General features: G+C 45.1%; 1 protein-coding gene across 1 annotated transcript in view; it reads left to right on the plus strand.

Moving 5' to 3' along the window:
• THADA (THADA armadillo repeat containing) overlaps positions 1-21,170 on the plus strand; it is a 732,316-nt gene that overhangs the window by 96,755 nt on the left and 614,391 nt on the right. The window contains 1 exon segment of the mRNA XM_088477279.1: positions 20,109-20,218. Within this exon segment, the coding sequence (XP_088333405.1) occupies positions 20,109-20,218 (110 nt within the window).

A 21,170-nucleotide genomic window follows, 5' to 3' on the forward strand; every position in this document is an offset into this window, starting at 1 on the left:
GAACAGGGTCGCCCCACAAAACAGAATGATGAAGTGCTGGCATATCTTTAATACAGTAATTCTCAACTCCGGGTCTCAAGTTCCCCCAACAGGTCATGTTTTCTGGGTTTCTATAATCATGCACAAGTTAGTTAATCTATTTTGATCTGTATTTATCTCACCTTTTTCAATATATAGAAATCCTGAGAATCTGACCTGTTGGGGGTACGTGAGTACTCTAGTACGTAGAATGACATATTCAGGGTATATATTTTCACAGTTAGATTTTATTCCTTTTTTTTTTTTTTTTTAAATCAGAACCCTTATAATTAGAATAAGACTTCCTCTCTGGTGGTCAATTTATGTTTCTGAAAGGCAGATGAGGTGGTAGTGCAATATACAGTTACAGCTGACTTCTGATTAGAAGCCGGCAAGAGCATCCACTGAAGTCCGGTGTATTGGATTTCTCTTTATCAACGAGTTTTATCACTCAAAACGAGTGATAAATGTCACTGTGTATGATAAATGGTGCTCCAGCCAATCAGCTCCCAACTGTCATTTTTAAAACCGATAACAGTTGGTAGTGGATTGGCAGGAGCAGCACTGTCATACACAGCGCGTTTTATCACTCGTTTTGAGGCCCTATGTTTTTACACAGGCTGATCATCTGAGTTCACGGCATGTTTGTATGTATCTTGATCTTTTACATACAAACCGTGAGGATCCCAAAATCTGATTACTAGTATGGGGAAAAGAACTTGGTGGGATTAGAACAAAATAATTTCTTCTTCAGGGCCCATAGGGATCCCCAGTGATACCATGGGGTCATGTGGTTGGAGAGATCCAGGCACCAAACAGTTAAAGCTTTCAGCTCCCAGGATTCCTCGGTCCTCCTCCATATATCACCCAGCCACAGGCCTTGAGTGGTTCGTTTGGTGCGGCAGGGTTCAGACACACCTTTGTGTGGCAGTCCTAAGCTTTTATTTTAGGTTTTATTTTCTATGTTTTTGGGTTGGCAGTACTGAGCATCTGAATTAAGACGCATGCACTGCGACTCCGTTTACCTCCGCCTGGGCCGCAACACCAGTAACAGGGCTGGTGATTTTGGCGGGTCCTGGCTGAGTTTGCTAGCAGCGATGCTGGGACTCGGACGCACGGAGATGGTCAGGTAAGGCGATTCCTCGCTTACGGGGAATCGCATGTGGCAGTCCTTGCTTCCTGTGCAGGAGACGCACCGGAAGCCGCTGCAGTAAGGGCCCAGAGCGTCTGCGTCCTCACTAGACCACCGGGGCCTTATCGTCTGATGCAGACGCTTCTGCTGCTACAGGGGCCACGGTACCCGGCCGGTTGATGCAGCTTAGGGAAGGTAGGTGCTCCCCCGGCAGCTCCGACCCAGACGCAGTCCCTTCAAAGGTTTTGCGCGTGTCTGGGTCACTCCTCCTACCCGCCTTGTGTATATGAGACGCTCTTAGTCCATTATCGGTGCGCTGCTGTAGCTGTTGGTCTCAGGAGGTTTTGGGTCAGTCTTCCTGTATACCTCTCCCATGGGCCAGGTATATAGTGCTCTATAGCCTACCAAGCCTTGTGTTTTTAGTAGTTGATTCAGTGCCCAGTGCAACTAAATTTGCATATGCATTGTATTTGACTGCTTGCTAGCTTCTGTGTTAATACTGCCTTTAATTGGTTTGTGTGCTGTCTGTTATAAAGAACCACCTCACCAGTCCCTGTACAAGAGCCATCTTGGGTGTCCTCCTTGTCTCAGGTTATGAAGCAGTTTGTGGATCGTATGTCTACTCCCATACTGCCTCCTTGTATGGGGTATCCACAGCATGCTATCTTTGCACCTCCTATACATCCTTCCTGGATGGTGCTCATGCCCACTCAAGTCAGAGTATAGCTCAGTCAGCTGCTGCAAGCAGTTACTAAGTTAATAAGGCGCATAAGCGAAATGTATCTTTTTATCGATTTGTTCAGCATATGGATTCAGACGCAATCAGATGATGCGCAGGGTTCTTCTCCAGGGTCTAACTCTGGAGAGGAGGACCATCTGTCCACAGTGGATGTTCCTTCTTTGGTGAGGGGGTTAAATCAATCCTGGATATTCAGGATGATGAACCAGCCCCTAGTAAGAAGGCTCCAATGTTTAAACACTGGAAGGTGGCCAAAACTGAGTTTCGTAAATCCAAGCAGCTCACCGAGCTTATGGAAGAGGCATGGAGTAACCCGGATAAACAGTTTTATGGGAATAAAAGATTAACATTGTTGTATCCTTTCCTAGCTTCTGTATGTACCTCCTACTGTGGATGCTCACGTGATGCACTTAGGCCCTCATTCAGAGCCGGACGCTCTGAGCAGAGCGCTCGCTCTGAATGAGGGCCGTCCTCCATAAAAAGGGAGCATCCTGGACGCTCGTATAGCTGTGGGTCACCACCCACAGCACATACGAGCGTGCAGGATGATGGTCGCGATGGTCTTGACCATCGCGACCATCGCCAGTGCGACCAGAAGCCTGTGGTCGGGTTTTTCGACCACAAGCCCTGGAGTGATTTTGGCTCTATCACTAGTGATGTCAGTGGGGCCGGCTTCTGACGGTAGGTGTTCCCTTGGGAGCGCCTCCGTCTGGCAGGCACGCCCCCGGCATGCCCACCAAAGGGGGCGTGCTGTCAATCAACATCGACAGCACGCCCTCTTTGATCAGACACAACGAGCGAAGGAAAGTCCTTCGCTCGTCGCGTCTGGCGCATGCGCACGACGGAGCTCCCTCCGTCGTACGCATGCGCAGTGCACACCATCGACCCACTTGCGAGCGGACAGCCGCTTGCGAGTGGGTCTGAATGAGGCCCTTAGTCAGAAATGCTACGTTGCCTATTCCATCAGCATCTTTTCTTAAGGATTCAATAGATAGAAAAATTTAAACATGTCTTAAGGCAATATTTTCATCATTGGGAGCTGTTACTCGTCCAGCTATGGCTGGAGCCTGAAAAGACTCTTTACCAGATGCTACCAGAGAACAGATGATGTATATCTCCCACATACGGGAAGCGACCACCTATTTGGGAGGAGCTGCAGTAGATGCTGGAATTTTAGCTTCTAAAGCATCAGCAGCTTCAGTAGTGGCGCACAGGGTCCTTTGGTTAAGATCCTGGAAAGCAGAATCAAAGAAGGCTCTGGAAACCTTACCTTTCTATGGAAATATACTTTTTGGAGCAGAGTTAGATAAGATAATAGCTACTCTGGCAGCTTCAAAGTCAGCAGGTCTGCCATCTACGGGTACTATAAAATCTAGGCAGTTTTCTCTTCGGTCCTTTCGTCCTCAAGGGCGAGCAAAGCAACAGTCTTCCTCCAAGCCATCTACTTTTCGCACGACGTCCAGATGACAAACTAAGAGATATGGGCCGGCCAGTCGTCCAGCTTCTAAGCCAGCATACAAACCCTCAGCTTGATGGGGTGGGCCTCCTCCTGGGGGATCCCAGGGTGGGAGGCCGACTTCATCAGTTTACATATTACTGGCATCAAACAACAACAGATTCCTGGGTCCGAGAAGTGGTCTCTCGGGTATGACATCACTTTCCGGAGGCATCGTCCCCAGAAGTTTTTTGCACAGATCCTCCATCAGGTGCGGTCAAGGCCTTGGCCCTTCAGGAGGCCATTCACTCTTGGCTGCAGGCAGTTGTAATAATCCTGGTTCCTGTGTTGCAACAAGGAAGGGGTTGTTATTCCAATCTATTTTTGGTTCAGAAACCAAATGGGTCTCATCGCCCTGATCTAAATGTAAAAACTCTCAAGAGGTTTATCCATATACCCAAGTTCCGTATGGAAACTCTCCAGTCAATTATTTTGGCAATGGAGCCTGGGGATTTTATGGTTTCCCTGGATATTCAGGATGCGTATCTGCATGTGCTTATTACGCCATCCCACCAACAATTTCTACGGTTTGCTGTCCTACAAAATTACCAATTTCAGGCCCTGCCCTTTGGCCTATCAATGCCCCCCCCCGGGTATTTACCAAGATAATGGCGTTCTCAGGCGTCAGTGGATCAGAATACTACATATTGGCACAAACTCCACTTGTTTTACAACACCATCTTCAACTGATGATAGTCTGCCTGCAAAAGCACGGCTGCATCATCAATTGAAAGAAATTCTATCTTTCTCCAACACAGTAGATGATACATCTGGGAGTACTTCTGGTTTCTCAGGTACAAAGGGTGTTTCTACTAGAGGACAAGATTGCAGCCCTATCATTAAGAGTACGCAAGCGAAGAGTATCCATTCTATCGGCGATGCAGGTCCTGGGATCAATGGTATCCACCTTCAACATGGTGGGGTATGCTCAGTTTAATTCCAGGCCTCTGCAAAGATTGAGTTTCTCAAGGTGGAACGGGCAGTATTGGCTAATAAGGTCCCAGAGGATCCTTCTCACTCCAGAGGTTTGTCTCTCCCTCTTATGGTGGCTGAAAAAGGATTATCTGCACATAGGGCACCCATTCTGGATTCCAAATTGGGTGCTTCTCACAACGGACGCTAGTCATCAAACCTTTCTGGGAAGATGGACAAATTAGGAAAGTCATCTGCAAATAAACATTCTGGAACTGCGAGCAGTATACAAAGCACTTATCATGGCACAGGACCTGTTCTAATGCAAGCCGGTCCAGATCCAGTCCGACAACGCGACTACAGTGGCCTATCTCAATTATCAGGGAGGCATGCAATGTCATGTAGCCATTAAGGAAGTGACAAAGGTTCTGATTTGGGCAGAACGTAATCTTCCAGCCATCTCGGCAATATTCATACCGGGAGTCCTCAATTGGGAAGCAGACTTCTTAAGTCGTCACGCCGGAGAGTGGTCTCTCCACCCGGGAATGTTTCAGCTCTTGGTGAACAAATGGGGTCTACCACACATAGACCTCATGGCATCACGTCACAACCACAAGGTCCCCTGGTACGGGTCTAGGTCCAGAGACCCATCAGCAGCATTCATGGACGCGCTAGCAGTAAGATGGGACTTGAAGCTGGGGTATCTCTTTCCTCCAATTTCCCTCCTCCCAAGAGTCCTCAGGAAATTCAAGCAGGAAGGTTGACCAGTAATACCAGTGGCTCCAGCTTGGCCCAGACCTCATTGGTTCACTGGCATACAAAATCTATCCATAGACAGTCCATATCCTCTTCCTCTATGGCAGGATCTGTTAACGCAGGGTCCCTGCCGGCATCCGGTTTCACCTCCTCTATGGCAGGATCTGTTAACGCAGGGCCCCTGTCGGCATCCAGATTTACCTCCTCTGGCTTTGACAGCGTGGCTCTTGAATCTTTCATCTTAAGAGCGAAAGGTTTCTCCAGCTTTACGATTCAAACAATGCTTAGAGCACGGAAGCCTGCATCTATTACAGGGTTTGGCATTCTTTTGGTCAATGGTGTTCCCACAGAAAGTATGACCCTAAGGCAGTGGTTCCCAAACTGTGCGCCGTGGCACCCTGGGGTGCCTCAGGTTGGTGGTCCAGCACTAAATCAAATTATTTATAGTCTTTGTAATGTTAAAATATGTGGACAAACTGAAGCACAAACCTGTCCACCACTATATGACAGATCAGCACAATTTACTTCACTGTACTACACTAAATTTTTTTCCGAATTTCTCAATAACAAACTTTTGGCTTTGAAAACAGTGCTGATTAATTAGGGCGCCGTGATCCAAAAACATTTGGGAACCACTGCCCTAAGGTGTTTAGGGTTTCCAGGGTACTGGCTTTTCACCAGGCAGTGTTAGACCTTGGTCTCCATCTGGCCACTTTGAGAGTGCAGGTTTCTGCATTGTCTGTGTGGTTCCAGAGAAAGATTGCTTCTCTGCCAGATGTTAGAATTTTTTTTCAGGGAGTTCTGCGAGTTCAGCCTCCTTTTGTCCCACCGGTAGCACCGTGGGATCTGTCTTTGGTTCTTTAGGGGCTACAAGCTCCCCCATTTGAACCTCTGGACTCTGTAGACTTGAAATGGTTAACAGCGAAGACCCTTTTGCTCCTCGCTATCTCTTCTGCACTCACCAGGATAAAGCTGTTTATCCTGGTATCCCCTTGGACCCTATGGACCTTGAAGAAAGAATTATCATTGGTAAGCCTACCATAACTCTTATTTTTAATTACATTACAGTATGGCTGTAATATTTTTTAAAATATTTTTCCCTGATTTCCACCTTCAGATACATTTTAATGTATTTTGTAGTTGTCCTGCAGCAGATTTTACTAGTAAAATAACAATATCTTTTTAATGCCTTTACATAGCTTTAAGCCATGACATTATATGTTGATCTGTGATAGCATCTTTCTGATCTATCTGGATACAGTTATATCCATGGCACATCAGAGTTGTCATCTCACAATTAAAATAAAATATCTGATCATATAGGTATATTTAAGCAAAAGCAGTGGTTCCCAAACAGTGCTCCGTGGCACCCTGGGGTGCCTCGGGACACTTGCAGGGATGCCTCAAGTTGGTGGTCCAGCACCAAATCAAATTATTTATGGTCATTGTAATGTAATTATGTGGACAAACAGAAGCGCAAACCTGTCCACCACCACATAACTGAACCTAAGGATGACAGGTAAGCACAATTTACTTCACTTTACTAAAAAAAATCTGAATTTCTCAATAACAAACTTTTGGCTTAGGGGTGCCATGAAAACAATGCTGATTCTCTAGAGCGCCGTGATTCAACAAAGTTTGGGAACCACTGCTCTAGGTTGATTTATATGGTGCCACCTAGTGGCCGAAATCTGAACAGCATGACAATGTTTTCATAAACTTTGCATGCATAGGTGTAAAACAATACATTTGGCACAGTTCTGTTGTTCTGTCTTTTGCTCAGAGGAATAAATACACAAAAAAGTGTTTTTAAAATGAGCAATCTCTCTGCTTTTGTTGTATACAATGTGTGTACATGGTTATTGTTCTGCTATGAATTTGTAGGTTAAAATAAAGGATTGAGTTATATGGCAAACCAAATAGTGATTATTCTGTATTGTTCTATACACGGTGCATGGGCTAATTAATAAAGCAAATGTTCTATGCATGTTAATACAAGTTGACCTCAATTTAGCTCATATCTTGGGTGGAACTTAAGGAAACAAAGTTTAATTTGTGCAAAAGATTTGTCCATAGTGGAACTGCACCTTAACTCAGGAGCAACATTTACTCAGTCTATAAAAACTGTACTGCACCTTTAGCTGTTCTTTAAACTCCACGAATGCAAATATTTGCACAGAGAGAAGTTGTAAGATTACCTAATGCTCACATAAATCTCAAATAAAAGAGGCGACTTTCTGCAGACCATTGGAAGTGAAGAAAGCCCCCGGCCTGGCACGGCTCTGTGAGGTAATATACTTGCAATGTTTGAAATACAAAGGCTGAAATCCGGGATAATATAAAAGAATTTCCCAGGAGGCAGAGCCTGATAGTGGTCTTTTGATGGTATATTTTTGTATGAAGTAATGCCTTCATTCAGCCTTTATTTGAAGAAAAATATTTATTCTAAAATGGAAGCTTAAACATGAGAGAACATTTGACATCCAGGCGCCGTACAAATACGGTTAGAAGTGGGTGTTTTACCATAATAGAATATATTTTTAGGAGCTCTCACCATTGTTTATGCGACATCCATTAATCACTCTGTCATGACCATTCTCTTTTTCACCAATGAAACCAAAATTGTTGAAATAAAATGAAAAACCTTGAAAAATCCATCATTACACAGGACCACTTAGTACAAAAGTGCATTATAAAGTGCAACATTTCTTTTCTCAAGTACAACCAGCTCTGTAAAGTGCTATAGTGTTTCTTGTAATAGGTTAATCACAGGTTTTTTGTTTTTTTTTCTAAGTGAGGTCATTGAACTTATTGCTACACACAGGGGCGTATCTACCCATTGGCCAGGATGGCACTCGTCAGCGGCGCCGTCCAAAGGGGGGCGCCGCCCGGCAGTGCCACCAGTAGCCAAGGGGTGGACAAGTCCTCCGGGCCCCACAAGTGTAGGGCAGACCACAGTGAGAGCGGTCTGCCCTACACAGTTTACAAACAGACAGCCGCCAGTGGCGGCTGTGTGTTTGTAATAGCAGCCAGTTAATGAGAGTCTGCCTGACTCTCATTAGCTACTGCGTCGTCCGCGGAGGGAGCCGGCTGGAGCTCACTCATGAGCTCCGTGTTCCGGCTCCCCCCGCAGCATGTGATGGGAGAGATGTCATACGTTATGACGTCTCTCCCATGCAGGAGATGAGTATGTCGGGACTCGGACAGCGGCGTTCGCGTCAGGAGCGGGGACCAGGTAAGTTGAATTTTTTTTTGTTCTTTGTGTGTGTGTGTAAGCTTGGCACGGTGGGGGGGGGCACTGAAATAGGAGGTGTCCGCTACTGGGTGCACTTTATGGGGGGGTGCCCGCTACTGTATTGGGGTGGCCACTACTGGGGCCAATTTATGGGGATGGCCACTACTGGGAGCACTGTATACGGGTGGCCACTACTGGGTGCAATTTAGGGGGGGGGGCGGGGGGCCACTACTGGGGGCACTGTATAGGGGGGTCTACAACTGGGGGCACTGTATAGGGGACTACTACTGGGGGCACTGTATAGGGGGGCTACTACTGGGTACTATTACTGGGAGCACTGTATATGGAGGACTACTACTGGGTACTATTACTGGGGGCACTGTATAGGGGGGTCTACTACTGGGTACTATTACTGGGGGCACTGTATAGGGATTACTACTACTGGGGGCAATGCAGCATAGGGGGGATTACTACTGGGGGCACTGTATAGGGGGGCTACTACTGGGGGCAATGCAGCATAGGGGGGATTACTACTGGGGCCACTGCATAAGGGGGGTAGGGGGACGCCAGTACCATTACATTGCCAGGGGCGCTCGGATCCCTAGATACACCCCTGGCTACACCGTTTACATGGTTGCACTATTTATGAAGATGTTGATTTAAGGCTCTAATATTGAATAACCAAGTTGGTGAGGGGATAATTTAAACTAATATAATAACTTTTGTGTCTCTGTTTGTTCCAAGTTGTCACAAAAACTACTGAACCGATTTTCATGAAAACTGCATAATTTTGTAGTGGAAACTCCTAGAAATAACCTGCACTTTGTTTCGGGATACGTTTAGGAAGCCGGCGGCCGCAATCCTGACCGCCGGCTTCCCGAATCCACTATCCGACCTAGGGATAAATGACCGGCATCTAAAATCTAGACGCCTGTCATTTTCCCGGCGCCGGGAGACAGGCGCCCGGCATCCCGATCGAAGGGATGCCGGGCGCCGCGAGCGGACAGCCGCGTGGGGGGGAGGGTTAGGTTTAGGGCACCCGGGGGGGACTTAGGGTTAGGCACCCCACCGGGAGGGTTAGGGTTAGGCTAGGGGGAGGGAGGGTTAGGGTTAGGCACCCCCGGGGGAGACTTAGGGTTAGGCACACTTCCCTGGGGGACTTAGGTTTAGGCAGCGGGGAAGGGGGGGTTAGGGTTAGGCACTTAGAGGGGGGAGGTTAGGGTTAGGCACTTGGGGAGGAGGTTAGGGAAAGGCACCCCTAAGGAGGGTTAGGGTTAGGGGGTTAGAATAGAATAGTTTATACTTTCCTTTAGACGATCGGGATTTCCAGCCCTATCGGTCTTCCGCTGCGGGGCTCTGCTGTTTTATCGGGCTGCCGCAGCCGGGAATCGATCCGCCGGTCATGCGGCAGCCGGCTATTCATACCGAATGCCTTTGTTTCATCTCAATCCGTCAAGTTAAACCTGAGCAATAACAAAAATAAAATTTATTGACATTATCATTGCAATAGATAGGTGTGGCACCATGTCCATGGCCGGTGAGGGGACAGGCTACATAGCAGTCTGTGCACAGGGCATACAGTGGGTGAAGGTGCGCTGCTGCCACCAGTCTGTATAGCGCTGCTAGTCACATGGGTCACTTCCGTGGCAGGGCCCCTATGCAAAGCTATAAAACTAGAACACCTCAAATAAAAAAAAATGTTGGACAGAAGTGATTTCATTGCGGGCAACAGCTAGTGACAGTCTATACTAAAGCTAGTTCAAGAATTTGACAAACAACCTTGGAACTGCATACTTAAAGCCAACTTAAAGGATTTGAGATGTAGATGACAAATCTCTATTAATGTACTGGATGGTATGTGCCTATTGTTAGACTGCATTCTTTTTTTTGTGACCTAAGAACTTTATAGTGGGACTGCACAATAATATAAAAAGACTTTTGAATGACATCTTGAATATTTGGGCTAGTAAGATACATTGGGGGAGATGTAAGAAGCTCAGAAGTGGTATCGGCGCACGTTACGTGCGCTGATACCGCTTCTACCCGATGTATGAGCGAGGGTTTGGCGGTAAATGACAGGGACGCTATGCATTCCTGTCATTATCGGTGCTGCTATCTACAAGTTAGCATCACCAATAGCCTGAGCCACGTATGAACGGTCAGATTGCCTGGCGCTGCCATATCCCCACAGCAGGGACAGCGCTGACCCTGTTGCGGTGGCTGCCGGCTCCAGGCTGCGTGCGGGGATCTCGCGATACTTGCGAGATCCCGCGCATGCTCAGTGGTGCCGGCCAGGACTGAGACACAGCGCATCAGCCTAGTGCTGTGGTCTCTAGTGGGTAGTGCCGGAGGGGGGAGTTATCGATTCCCCGTTCCGGCCGATGAAATGTTTATACATCTCACGTTAAGTGCCGCTATAATACACCTACCCTATTGTTCCAATAGATAGCCAAATAAATCAGGAGCATAAAAGGCAATTGGGTAGGTTGAAGATGACATTATAATGAATTGCAGTTGCGACAATGTGACCACAGTAGAACAATAATGCAAGAAGGACCTGGTAGCTGGGGCAGCATAATGGACAGGTTGGTAGGGAATGTGGAATCCTAATGGAACTCAGGGCCTGATTCAGAGGTGCTCGCTCTGAATCAGGGCGGGCGCTCGTTTTTAAGTTGCGGCTTCCTGGCCGCTTGCATAGCTGTGGGTGACCACCCACAGCTTTTGCGAGTGGCCAGGTGATGGTCGCGATGGTCAAGACCATTGCGACCATCGGGCTTGCGACTAGACCCTTGCCGCAAGCCCCAGTGGACTTCCTGCTCTAATAAAGCAGGAAGTCTACCTACTGACATCACGAGTTATGTCAATAGGGCCGCCCACAAACGGCAGGCATTCCTGCAGGAACGCCTCCATTTGCCCAGCCACCCCCCTCCACGCCTTCCAAACGGGGTGAGCTGTCGATCAACGTCGATAGCCGCCCCTTTTGGATGCGAGCACCGGAGCGAGTGCTTTTTGGGCTCGCTCTGGGGCTCACACACGCGCAGTGCGCACTGCTCGCAAGCGGGTCTGTATCAGGCCCTCAGTACACAATATATGAGGGAGTGTAGTGGAGAGGATGACATGGTGGGAAGGGAATATAATGGGAAAGATTACTTGATAGTATATTGGGCAGGGTGAATATGGCAGTATAATTGTCAGGAGAACACAATGGATAAGGGAGTGTCATGGACAGGAGGACATGGTTGTAAGTAGAGAGAGCTTTAGACAGAGGAGGGAATATTAGTGAAGGGCATATTCGGGCCAATGGGCGATATTAGGCATAGCAAGACCTGAGGGTTAGGACAGTGCTGGCACTGAATGTGAGAGTAAATGGAAAAAGAATGAGGTACCTGGGGTTAGCGAAAAGTGGGACTCTTCCTTTGGCAAATCCAGCTATTTCATTACTAGCTCCACTGCTATATGAAACCATTTATTTTAACTACAGTATATTAGTTATCTTGCTCTGTGTATGTGTGTGTGTGTGTGTGTGTGTGTGCGCGTGTGCGTGTGCGTGTGCGTGTGTGTGTGTGTGTGTCCCCATATCATCCCTGAAGACTTGATTTTAATGTAATGTCAGAACAGTGATTTCTTCTTATTTGCACACCTAGAGAAAGTCATTGTTCTGCAGTAGACACAGTGTAAACAATGGTAAGCGCAGCTTGTGTAACATTGCCCTCAGGGGCAGTTGTAATCGAGCCCTGGATGGTAGGCTGATGGGAAGCTACAGAAATGTGAGAACCAGACTGAATTCTTGAAGTACCTCTAATTTAGTTTCATTTTGTTTAAGGTTATCTTGTCTGACATATATTTTAAGTGACACTGTTCCCAAACAACCATGTTGTTTCAAGTCACAGTTAATTTTATTGTGTCTGAAAAATCTATTTTTCCTTTGCAAATCCTGTTTTTGTTTTATATTGGACAATGTAGCACTGAGATATTCAGAGGTTCACAGATTTCCAGGAATGTTTATTCAATGTATCTAATGACGATGCCAACTGCAGCTGTGAGATTTCTGCTTTTCCTACAAAGTCTATGTGAAGTATTTATAATAAAGACAGAATAGTAACAGCCTCTAGTTTAGCTGTTAAAGAGAACCGACATGCCGTAGAGGCAGCCTATCAGATTGCTAGTAACTATCGACACTGCTAGTAAAAGAACAGACTGAACTTCTGTTTATATTGGGTTCAGCTGATAAATGATGTTGCCTCTGATGCGTTGCAGGTGAAAATTAATTACAGTTCAGGGTCACCACCTGACCCCTATTCCCACTCCTACTCCAGGATTATTCCCCTATCTGGAACTCTTCCTCATGTTACCAGATGCTGAGGTTGAATTTGTTTGTTGAAAAATCCAGATGTAAAATGCAAAAGAAACCGTAATTGTGCATATATGCAGAGGGGGAAGACGTGCTGCTCGGCACCAGTAGCATTTCCACCAGGCATAAGTTAAATACACTGCAAGGGACAAAAATGCAAGCGCGCATTCTAGGTACTAAGGCCCTGATTCAGAGCCGGACGCTCTGAGCAGAGCGCTCGCTCTGAATCAGGGCCCACCTCCATAATTATGGAGCGTCCTCCTGGACGCTCGTATAGCTGTGCGTCACCACCCACAGCATATACGAGCGTGCAGGATGATGGTCGCAATGGTCTTGACCATCGCGACCATCGCCACTGGGAGCCGAAGCCTGCGGTTGAGTTTCTCAACCGCAAGGCCCGGAGTGATTTTGGCTCTATCAGAGCCAAAATCACTCCCACTGACATCACTAGTGATGTCAGTGGGGCCGGCTTCTGATGGTAGGCGTTCCCTTGGGAATGCCCCCGTCTGGGAGGCACGCCCCTGGCACGCCCACCAAAGGGGGCGTGCTGTCAATCAACATCGACAGCACGCCCCCTTTGATCAGACACAACGAGCGAAGGAAAGTCCTTCGCGCGTCGCGTCTCGCGCATGCGCACGACGGAGCTCCCTCCGTCGTGCGCATGCGCAGTGCAGACCATCGACCCACTTGCGAGCGGACAGCCGCTCGCGAGTGGGTCTGAATCAGGCCCTAAGAACAATGATAGTCAAAACAAACTCTACAATTAACATGGAGTATAAGTGAGGTTCTTAGTACTTGTTTGGCCAAAAATGTTTGCCCATCCAACACTTCAAGTTGAACCCCATAAGATGGGTTACTAACATCCCTAATACTAACACACTAAGTCAAATTTATCTAGGACTTACTTGTAATAGTGCCCATTCTAATATGTAGACAGAAATGTAGGAACCTGGGCTGATGATAAAAATCATGTGTTAGTATAAGGGATGCTAGGGACCCATCTTTTGGGGTATGCGTTTATGATGCCTGCGGTTGCTATGCCGACCGCCGGCATCTCCACTACAGAGTCCCGGCGAGAGTTAATTAACCTACGCCCGATCGAAGGGATGCCGAGCGCGGACAGCCGTGGTGGGGGGGGAGGGTTAGGTTTAGGGTTCCGGGGGGGGACTTAGGGTTAGGCACCTCCCCCTCGAAGATTAGGGTTAGGCTAGGGGGAGGGGGGGGTTAGGGTTAGGCACTTAGAGGGGGGATTAGGGTTAGGCACAGGGGGGGGAGGTTAGGGTTAGGCACCCTAAAGGAGGGTTAGGGGGATAGATTAGGTTAGATAATACTTACCTTTCGCACGATCGGGATTTCCTTCCACGTCAGGCTGGCGCTGCTGGGATTTGAGCCATGCGGCCGGCAGTGTAACATATGTATTCCTCTTATGGAGTTCACCTTGACGTGGTGGATGGCCAAACATGTACTAAGAGCCTCACTTAAACTCTACAATTAACATGGAATATATCACAATTATTTTGACTATTATTGTTCTTAGTACCTAGAGTGTGGGCCTGCACTCTGTCCCTTGCATGGTACTACAAGTCTCAGCATGGCAGCACCTCTTATTTTGTTTAAAATTAGGGTGTGCAGTCCAAGCCCCCTTCCCCCATAATTGAAATACACTCCTGAACCTTTGTCAAAATACGCACTCATTGTTTGTTTGGAATAACATGAAAGAACAAAAAAAAAAATTGAATAGATTAAGTACAGACGTGTCCACATACATCTTACCTCCGTGCGCTACAAGTCACCTTAAACATATTGTGTGAGCGGCGTATGGCTCTGTAGCACCAAGTTACATTTTTACTTTTCATGTGACTTTTGCCCTTTACATGCGTCTTTTTCGCAAACCAATGTGAATCGGACACACAAGCAGCCTCTGCTGATTACAATGATATGTGACTGCCTATATTCTGTGTGCAGTTGCTGATGTATCTGCATGCAAAATGCTGCAGCTGTGGCAACGTAGATTTCGCATGCAGATACACCCGCATTCACACACAGAATATAGGCAGCCACATATCCTTTTAATCAGCAGAAGCTGCTTGTGTGTCTTATTCATATCACTTTGCGAAATAAGACGCATTTGAAGGTAAAAGTCACTTGGCGCTTCCAAGTCTCGTTACGGCATGACACGACTAGAATGGCTGTTTAGCGTGTAAGGAAATAAGATGTTGGACGCATCTGTATAACTCTCCTTATGTATAAAAAAACAAAAATGAAATAAAAATCTTACTAACAAATGCTCTCTGAAACATTTCATACAGGACCAGAGATTTTTCCTCAATCAGCCACTCAGAAGATTCTAGCTAGAGTTGGTGACTGTGATTATCAGAGTGTATTTGTACAAGCCCACTGCTGCCACCAATTGATATGGCTACGGACACGCATATATGTTTGTTTGTGCAGGTCTACTGTTCACATTTGTGCAAACACATTATCTGGCCCTACTGGCGCTGTCCATACCACCCATACGATTGGTATACTTACCTCTCCCGTATCGGCCGGTTCTGCAGATTGAAATCACTGGGAAAATGGCATGACGGTCACCGGTGATTTGCGCACTAGACATTTCTCCAGAAACATAGCTCAAGCGCCACTTTTCCAGAGATCTGCGCACATGCAGTAGACTCCGGCGCAAAGCCAGAGTCTACTGCACTGCCGGAGAGAAGGGGGCCCGCAAGGAGGATGCACACGGCCCCCTCCTCTCTTACGCCCCTGCTTGGCTCACTTCAAGCCGCCACTTCCTGCCTACTCCCTCCTCTCCAATTGCACACAGGCTCATATGTTAGGTGCAAGCAAATATGCATGTGTGTGACTTATTCTGTGTGCATTGGTATTGCAGTTTTGATTCTCCGAGCCAAAAAGTTCTCTCTCTGAAAACGTGTCTCCTTAGACAAGCTTCCCTCCAGTCTGGACACTGCACTAATGCTGTGTACACATCTGTCGTCAATTGTCGGGCCGTTCTTTCGATTGCCAACCCATTCATGCAACATCTCAAGAGAGTGTGTAGGCACCTTTTGATCATGTTTTTGCTCGGAAGAAAACTGGTCGCATGGAAAGATCAGGTTTTATGTGCAGTTTAATTTTCATCCGATTCAAAGGTACAATATCAGACAAAAAGTGAAGTGTATACACACTGCCGACCGTTCTGTCCGATGCTTCTACCCTACTCCCCCAGCAGCAGCACAGCCTCTGTGTCTTCTCAGCAAATATTGTAGGCTGATGAGTTTGCTGGATCGCAAGTAAAGGTGCGTACCCTCTAGATCAGTGGTGTCAAACTCGGGCCCTCCAGCTGCTGTGGGACTACATATCCCAGCATGCCCTGCCACAGTTTTAGCATGCCCTAATAGCAAAACTCTGGCAGTGCATGCTGGGATGTGTAGTTCCACTGCAGCTGAAGGGCCCGAGTTTGACACCAATGCACTAAATGATTAAAATGAACATTTGAATGATTGCAACATGGTAATCGTTCAATTGCTCAATAATCGTTCAGTAATCGTGCAGTATAAGGTCGAAAACGTCCAGCGATGCACGCTCCCGCTGGTCGTTTTCGACAACAATCACCGCCTGAACATGCAGGCCAACCTGCCGATAACGACAGGTTGTGCATGTTCGGGGATGATGGAGGGTGCCTGCATGTATGTAATAACAAGTCTTGTTTTACTCCTGTGTTTCTTCCCAGTTGTTATGCCATACCTATCCACCCTTGGTATTTTAGAATCAGGAGATGACCAATCTTGTGCTCGGATGGCATGGTCCCGCCACATTGCGAACGACGTGTCTAGCACTCCTCTTCATACATCCCTGCATTGCTCCATGGCAGGATCTAGCGGCACACATAGACTGTTGTTTTGCAGCGCAAAGCTGCACAGAGTGGTACAGACCTTCTGAGTGTAATGGGAAGTTGGCAAGATCAAGTGCTGAACAGAATGCCGGAGCTGTATAAACACATGTGGGGAAGATTTTCACTTTTGAGCAGCCTTCGTAAACAACCCACGGCATGTTTGGAGAGTGGTTGGTAACTTTCGCTGGGTACAATCCCCAGGTCCTCAGGCGTACCAGGACTACTGCAGTGTTTTATCAAGATTAGATAGTTTCTCTCTCCTCACATATGATTAATATTTTCTTTGGCTTTTGTTATCAAGCCTGTAATAGTGAATGAACAAGGAATGCTGAAATCTTGTATGGTTTAAAACCCTGACACTGCACAGATGTCTGCTTTATCAGTTGCATCCAGAACACAGTGGCTTATTTTGCAAACCTGGAATTTCTTGCACCTCTGTAATATGCAGAAATCTGTTAAATTGGTGCGAGGAGTTCAAGTATTTAACTATTGAAATAGGAATTCTCACAAAACAAACATTATTGCAGCAAAATAATAAATAGAAGTTTTAAGAATTTATATCCAGAATGCTGGTATCAATAAATCTCTAGAGACCTATAAGAAAAAAAGCAATTCATTACATTTGATTGTTGAAAATATGATAAATCCGGGCAAGATCAAGTATAAGTGGTGTCTCAGTGATGTCACTAGTTCCTAGGGAATTAATAAGCTCTGTTCTCGTAAATATTCAGCCCACACTATGACTCAGTGGCCTGCATGGGTCACATGGGCAGCAATGATAAATTCAACCAACAAATCCTGGACAGTGGTGCTTGTCGTTTCTTTTCAATGTTGCTCATATGAAATATGGAAACAGAGAATTCTTAAAGCACTTTCTGCATGTATGATATCCAGGCACAGTGACACACAGTTTTAAAAAGATCTCCTCTGAATCTCATCAACTAAAACTTAGCAATTTGATTGTTTAAGGCATCATATTGTTTTTTTTTTTTTTTTAGGGTTACATAGAATTTGACGGCAGATAAGAACCACTTGGCCCATCTAGTCTGCCCCTTTTTTTTTTTTATGTTGCATTTGTAGAACTTAGCATGTGTATGTTTTTCTTCTGTAACATTGTATTTTTGTTACGTTTATTAATGTTATGATGATCAAAATGTTCCACTTTTCTCTGTATCTTCTTGCTTTTATTTCGCATACTTTCTTATTGGTTGAACCAGCCCGCCCCCAAAAGAATTTTTGTGAACAACAAAAAAGTACAGCTAAAATGCTGTCCCAATGCCAGAAAATAAAATAAACAAATTTAATGTATATTCTTATGTACAATATATATATATATATATATACACACACACACACACACACACACACACACACACACACACACACACACACACACACACACACACACACACACACACACACACACACACACAGAGTCAGGTGCATACATATTGGGACATTGACAGAATTTTCATATTTTGGCCTCTATTCACCACCACAATGGCTTTGAAAAGAAACAAACAAGATGTGCTTTAACTGCAGACTTTCAGATTTAATTTGAGGGTTTATTACAGCCAAATCAGGTGAACAGTGTAGGAATTACAACGGTTTCTATATGTGCCTCCCACTTTTTAAGGGGCCAAAAGTAATGGGACAAACTAAACAATCCTAAATCTAACTTTCACTTTTTAATACTTTGTTGCAAATCCTTTGCAGGCAATTACAGCCTGAAGTCTGGAACGCATAGACATCACCAGATGCTGGGTTTCATCCCTGGTGTTGCTCTTCCAGACCTCTACTGCAAATGTCTTCAGTTCCTGCTAGTTCTTGGGGCATTTTCCTTTCAGTTTTGTCTTCATCAAGTGAAATGCATGCTCAATCGGATTGAGGTCAGGGGATTGACTTGGCCATTGCATAACATTCCACTTTTTAGCCTTAAAAAACTCTTTGGATGCTTTTGCAGTATGCTTCGGGTCATTGTCCATCTGTACTGTGAAGCGCCGTCCAATGAGTTCTGAAGCATTTGACTGAATATGAGCATATAATATTGCCCGAAACACTTCAGAATTCATTCTGCTGCTTTTGTCAGCAGTCACATCATCAATAAATACAAGGGAACTGGTTCCATTGGCAGCCATACATGCCCACGCCATGACACTACCACCACCATGCTTCACTGATGAGGTGGTATGTTTTGGATCATGAACAGTTCCTTTCCTTCTCCATACTCTTCTCTTCCCATCACTCTGGTACAAGTTGATCTTTGTCTCATCTGTCCATAGGATGTTGTTCCAGAACTGTAATGGCTTTTTTAGATGTTGTTTGGCACACTCTAATCTGGTCTAATCTTGTGAAGGATTCTCTTGATTGTTGACTTTGACACATATACCCCTCCTGGAGAGTGTTCTTGATTTGGCCAATGTTGTGAATAGGTTTTTCTTCATCAGGGAAATAATTTTTCTGTCATCCACCACAGTTTTCCGTGGTCTTCCGTGTCTTTTGTTGTTGCTGAGCTCTCCGGTGCGTTCTTTCTTTTTAAGAATGTTCCAACAGTTGATTTGGCCACACCTAATGTTTTTGCTATCTCTCTGATGGGTTTGTTTTGATTTTTCAGCCTAATGATGGCTTGCTTCACTGATAGTGACAGCTCTTTGGATCTCATATTGAGAGTCGACAGAAACTGATTCCAAATGCAAATGTCACACCTAGAATCAACTCCAGACCTTTTACCTGCTTAATTGATAATAAAATAACGAGGGAATAGCCCACACCTGTCCATGAAATAGCTTTTGAGTTGATAGTCCCATTACTTTTGGCCCCTTAAAAAGTGGGAGGCACATATAGAAACCGTTGTAATTCCTATACCGTTCACCTGATTTGGATGTAATTACCCTCAAATTAAATCTGAAAGTCTACAATTAAAGCACATCTTGTTTGTTTCATTTAAAAGCCATTGTGGTGGTGAATAGAGGCCAAAATATGAAAATTCTGTCAATGTCCCAATATGTATGCACCTGACTGTGTGTGTGTAGTGTATGTATGTGTATATATATATATAAATATATATATATATATATATGGCATAACACATTCCCCCTTCTGTATACCATAATTATATTAGAAATCACGGTGGAGTTGTATAACCATATAAAACCTCATACGTTTATGCGGGTATTGAAATGTAATAGTTTATAGTATGGGGAGATGGGAGGTGAATTATTCCTTCTACAAGGTACATTAATATACATCACTAGGGCACATAATAGACTATTTACACCTTTATTGAAATGTATATATTAGGTTGCACTACATACCAGCATTAGAAAGTGGTTGAACTGATCAAGTTGCAATTTTCAATGTATCAGGTTCTATTGAGCAAAAAATGTATTGTGCTGTAACCATAGCGACCAATTAAACATGCCCTTTATTTTCTGACTTCACTAGAATGCAAAATGTGTTATCTGATTGGTTGCTATAGGTTACAGGATATTGTTTCTCTCTGCACCATGCTATTAAATTAAACCCGTGCTACATTTACTTTGTGATTTTGTGTGATGTTTTTCTATTTCCACTCATTGCAGGTTAAAGAGATGGGGGAGTATTTCAAGCACCACCTCTTACAGTCCAGACACAGAGGGGCTTTTGAACTGGCTTACGTTGGCTTTGTGAAGCTTACAGAAATGCTGATTGGGTAATTACAGAATTTTATAAAAGTATTTTTTAATATACATTGATTAACATGGAGGAAAGAACAAAACTGAGATGGGAATAAAATAGGAAGATAAGGAATACATTGTCAATGAGAAAAGAATAGAACACAACTATACACAGCGTATAATATTGAAATTATGGGGTAGGCTGTGGTGCAGCAAGGAGAAGAGGTGCTCTGAATGCCAATGGTTTCTATATCAAAACTTCTTAGCCATAGCTATTATCGAGAGGGGTGGAGGAGAGTAGTTCCAGTACAGAACAATTGCAGCTCTGATAGCTATAAGTGTATTGGAAATAGGAGGGTACTTTATAGATCAAAATTTCATTGTGACACTTCCGCTATGAAAAACTAATCCCTTACTCTCCATGAATAGGAGACAAGCAATACAAGACTGTTAAGGTATTGTCAGCACTTAAGATATAAGTGTTCAAACATCCTTTTACCCTTACTGGTTATTCATTTTTTTGTTGGGTCATCCCTTATTTGCCGATTGTGGCCCATATTTCATGTTTGGGTAATAGGTATTTGACCACTTATATCCTAAGTGCTGACACTACCTTTACCAGTCCTATATTTCTTGGCTCCCATTTATGGAGAGTAAGGGACTAGCTTTACATCGTGTAAGTGTCACAATGAAGTTTTGATCTATAAAGTATCCTTCTCAATGCCAGAGATACTCTCCTGTCTTCAATTCTATTCCCTTTGGGTTAAGTTGTGAAACCCACTAGTTCTCCTTAGGTTGCAGATATTGGCGACCCGTTGGCACCGCCTATACATTCATTTTTACATAGCTATAAGTGTATGCCCTACTACATATCTGGGAAATAATGTAACAAAAATGGGTAATGACCTCTTGGTGCTAAATCTAAGAGACTTGGGCCTGATTCAGACCCACTCGCGAGCACATAGCGCTTGCAAACGGGTCGATGGT

Source organism: Taudactylus pleione, unplaced genomic scaffold (assembly GCF_031769625.1).
Source record: "Taudactylus pleione unplaced genomic scaffold, aTauple2 ptg000201l, whole genome shotgun sequence".
Lineage (NCBI taxonomy): Eukaryota > Metazoa > Chordata > Amphibia > Anura > Myobatrachidae > Taudactylus > Taudactylus pleione.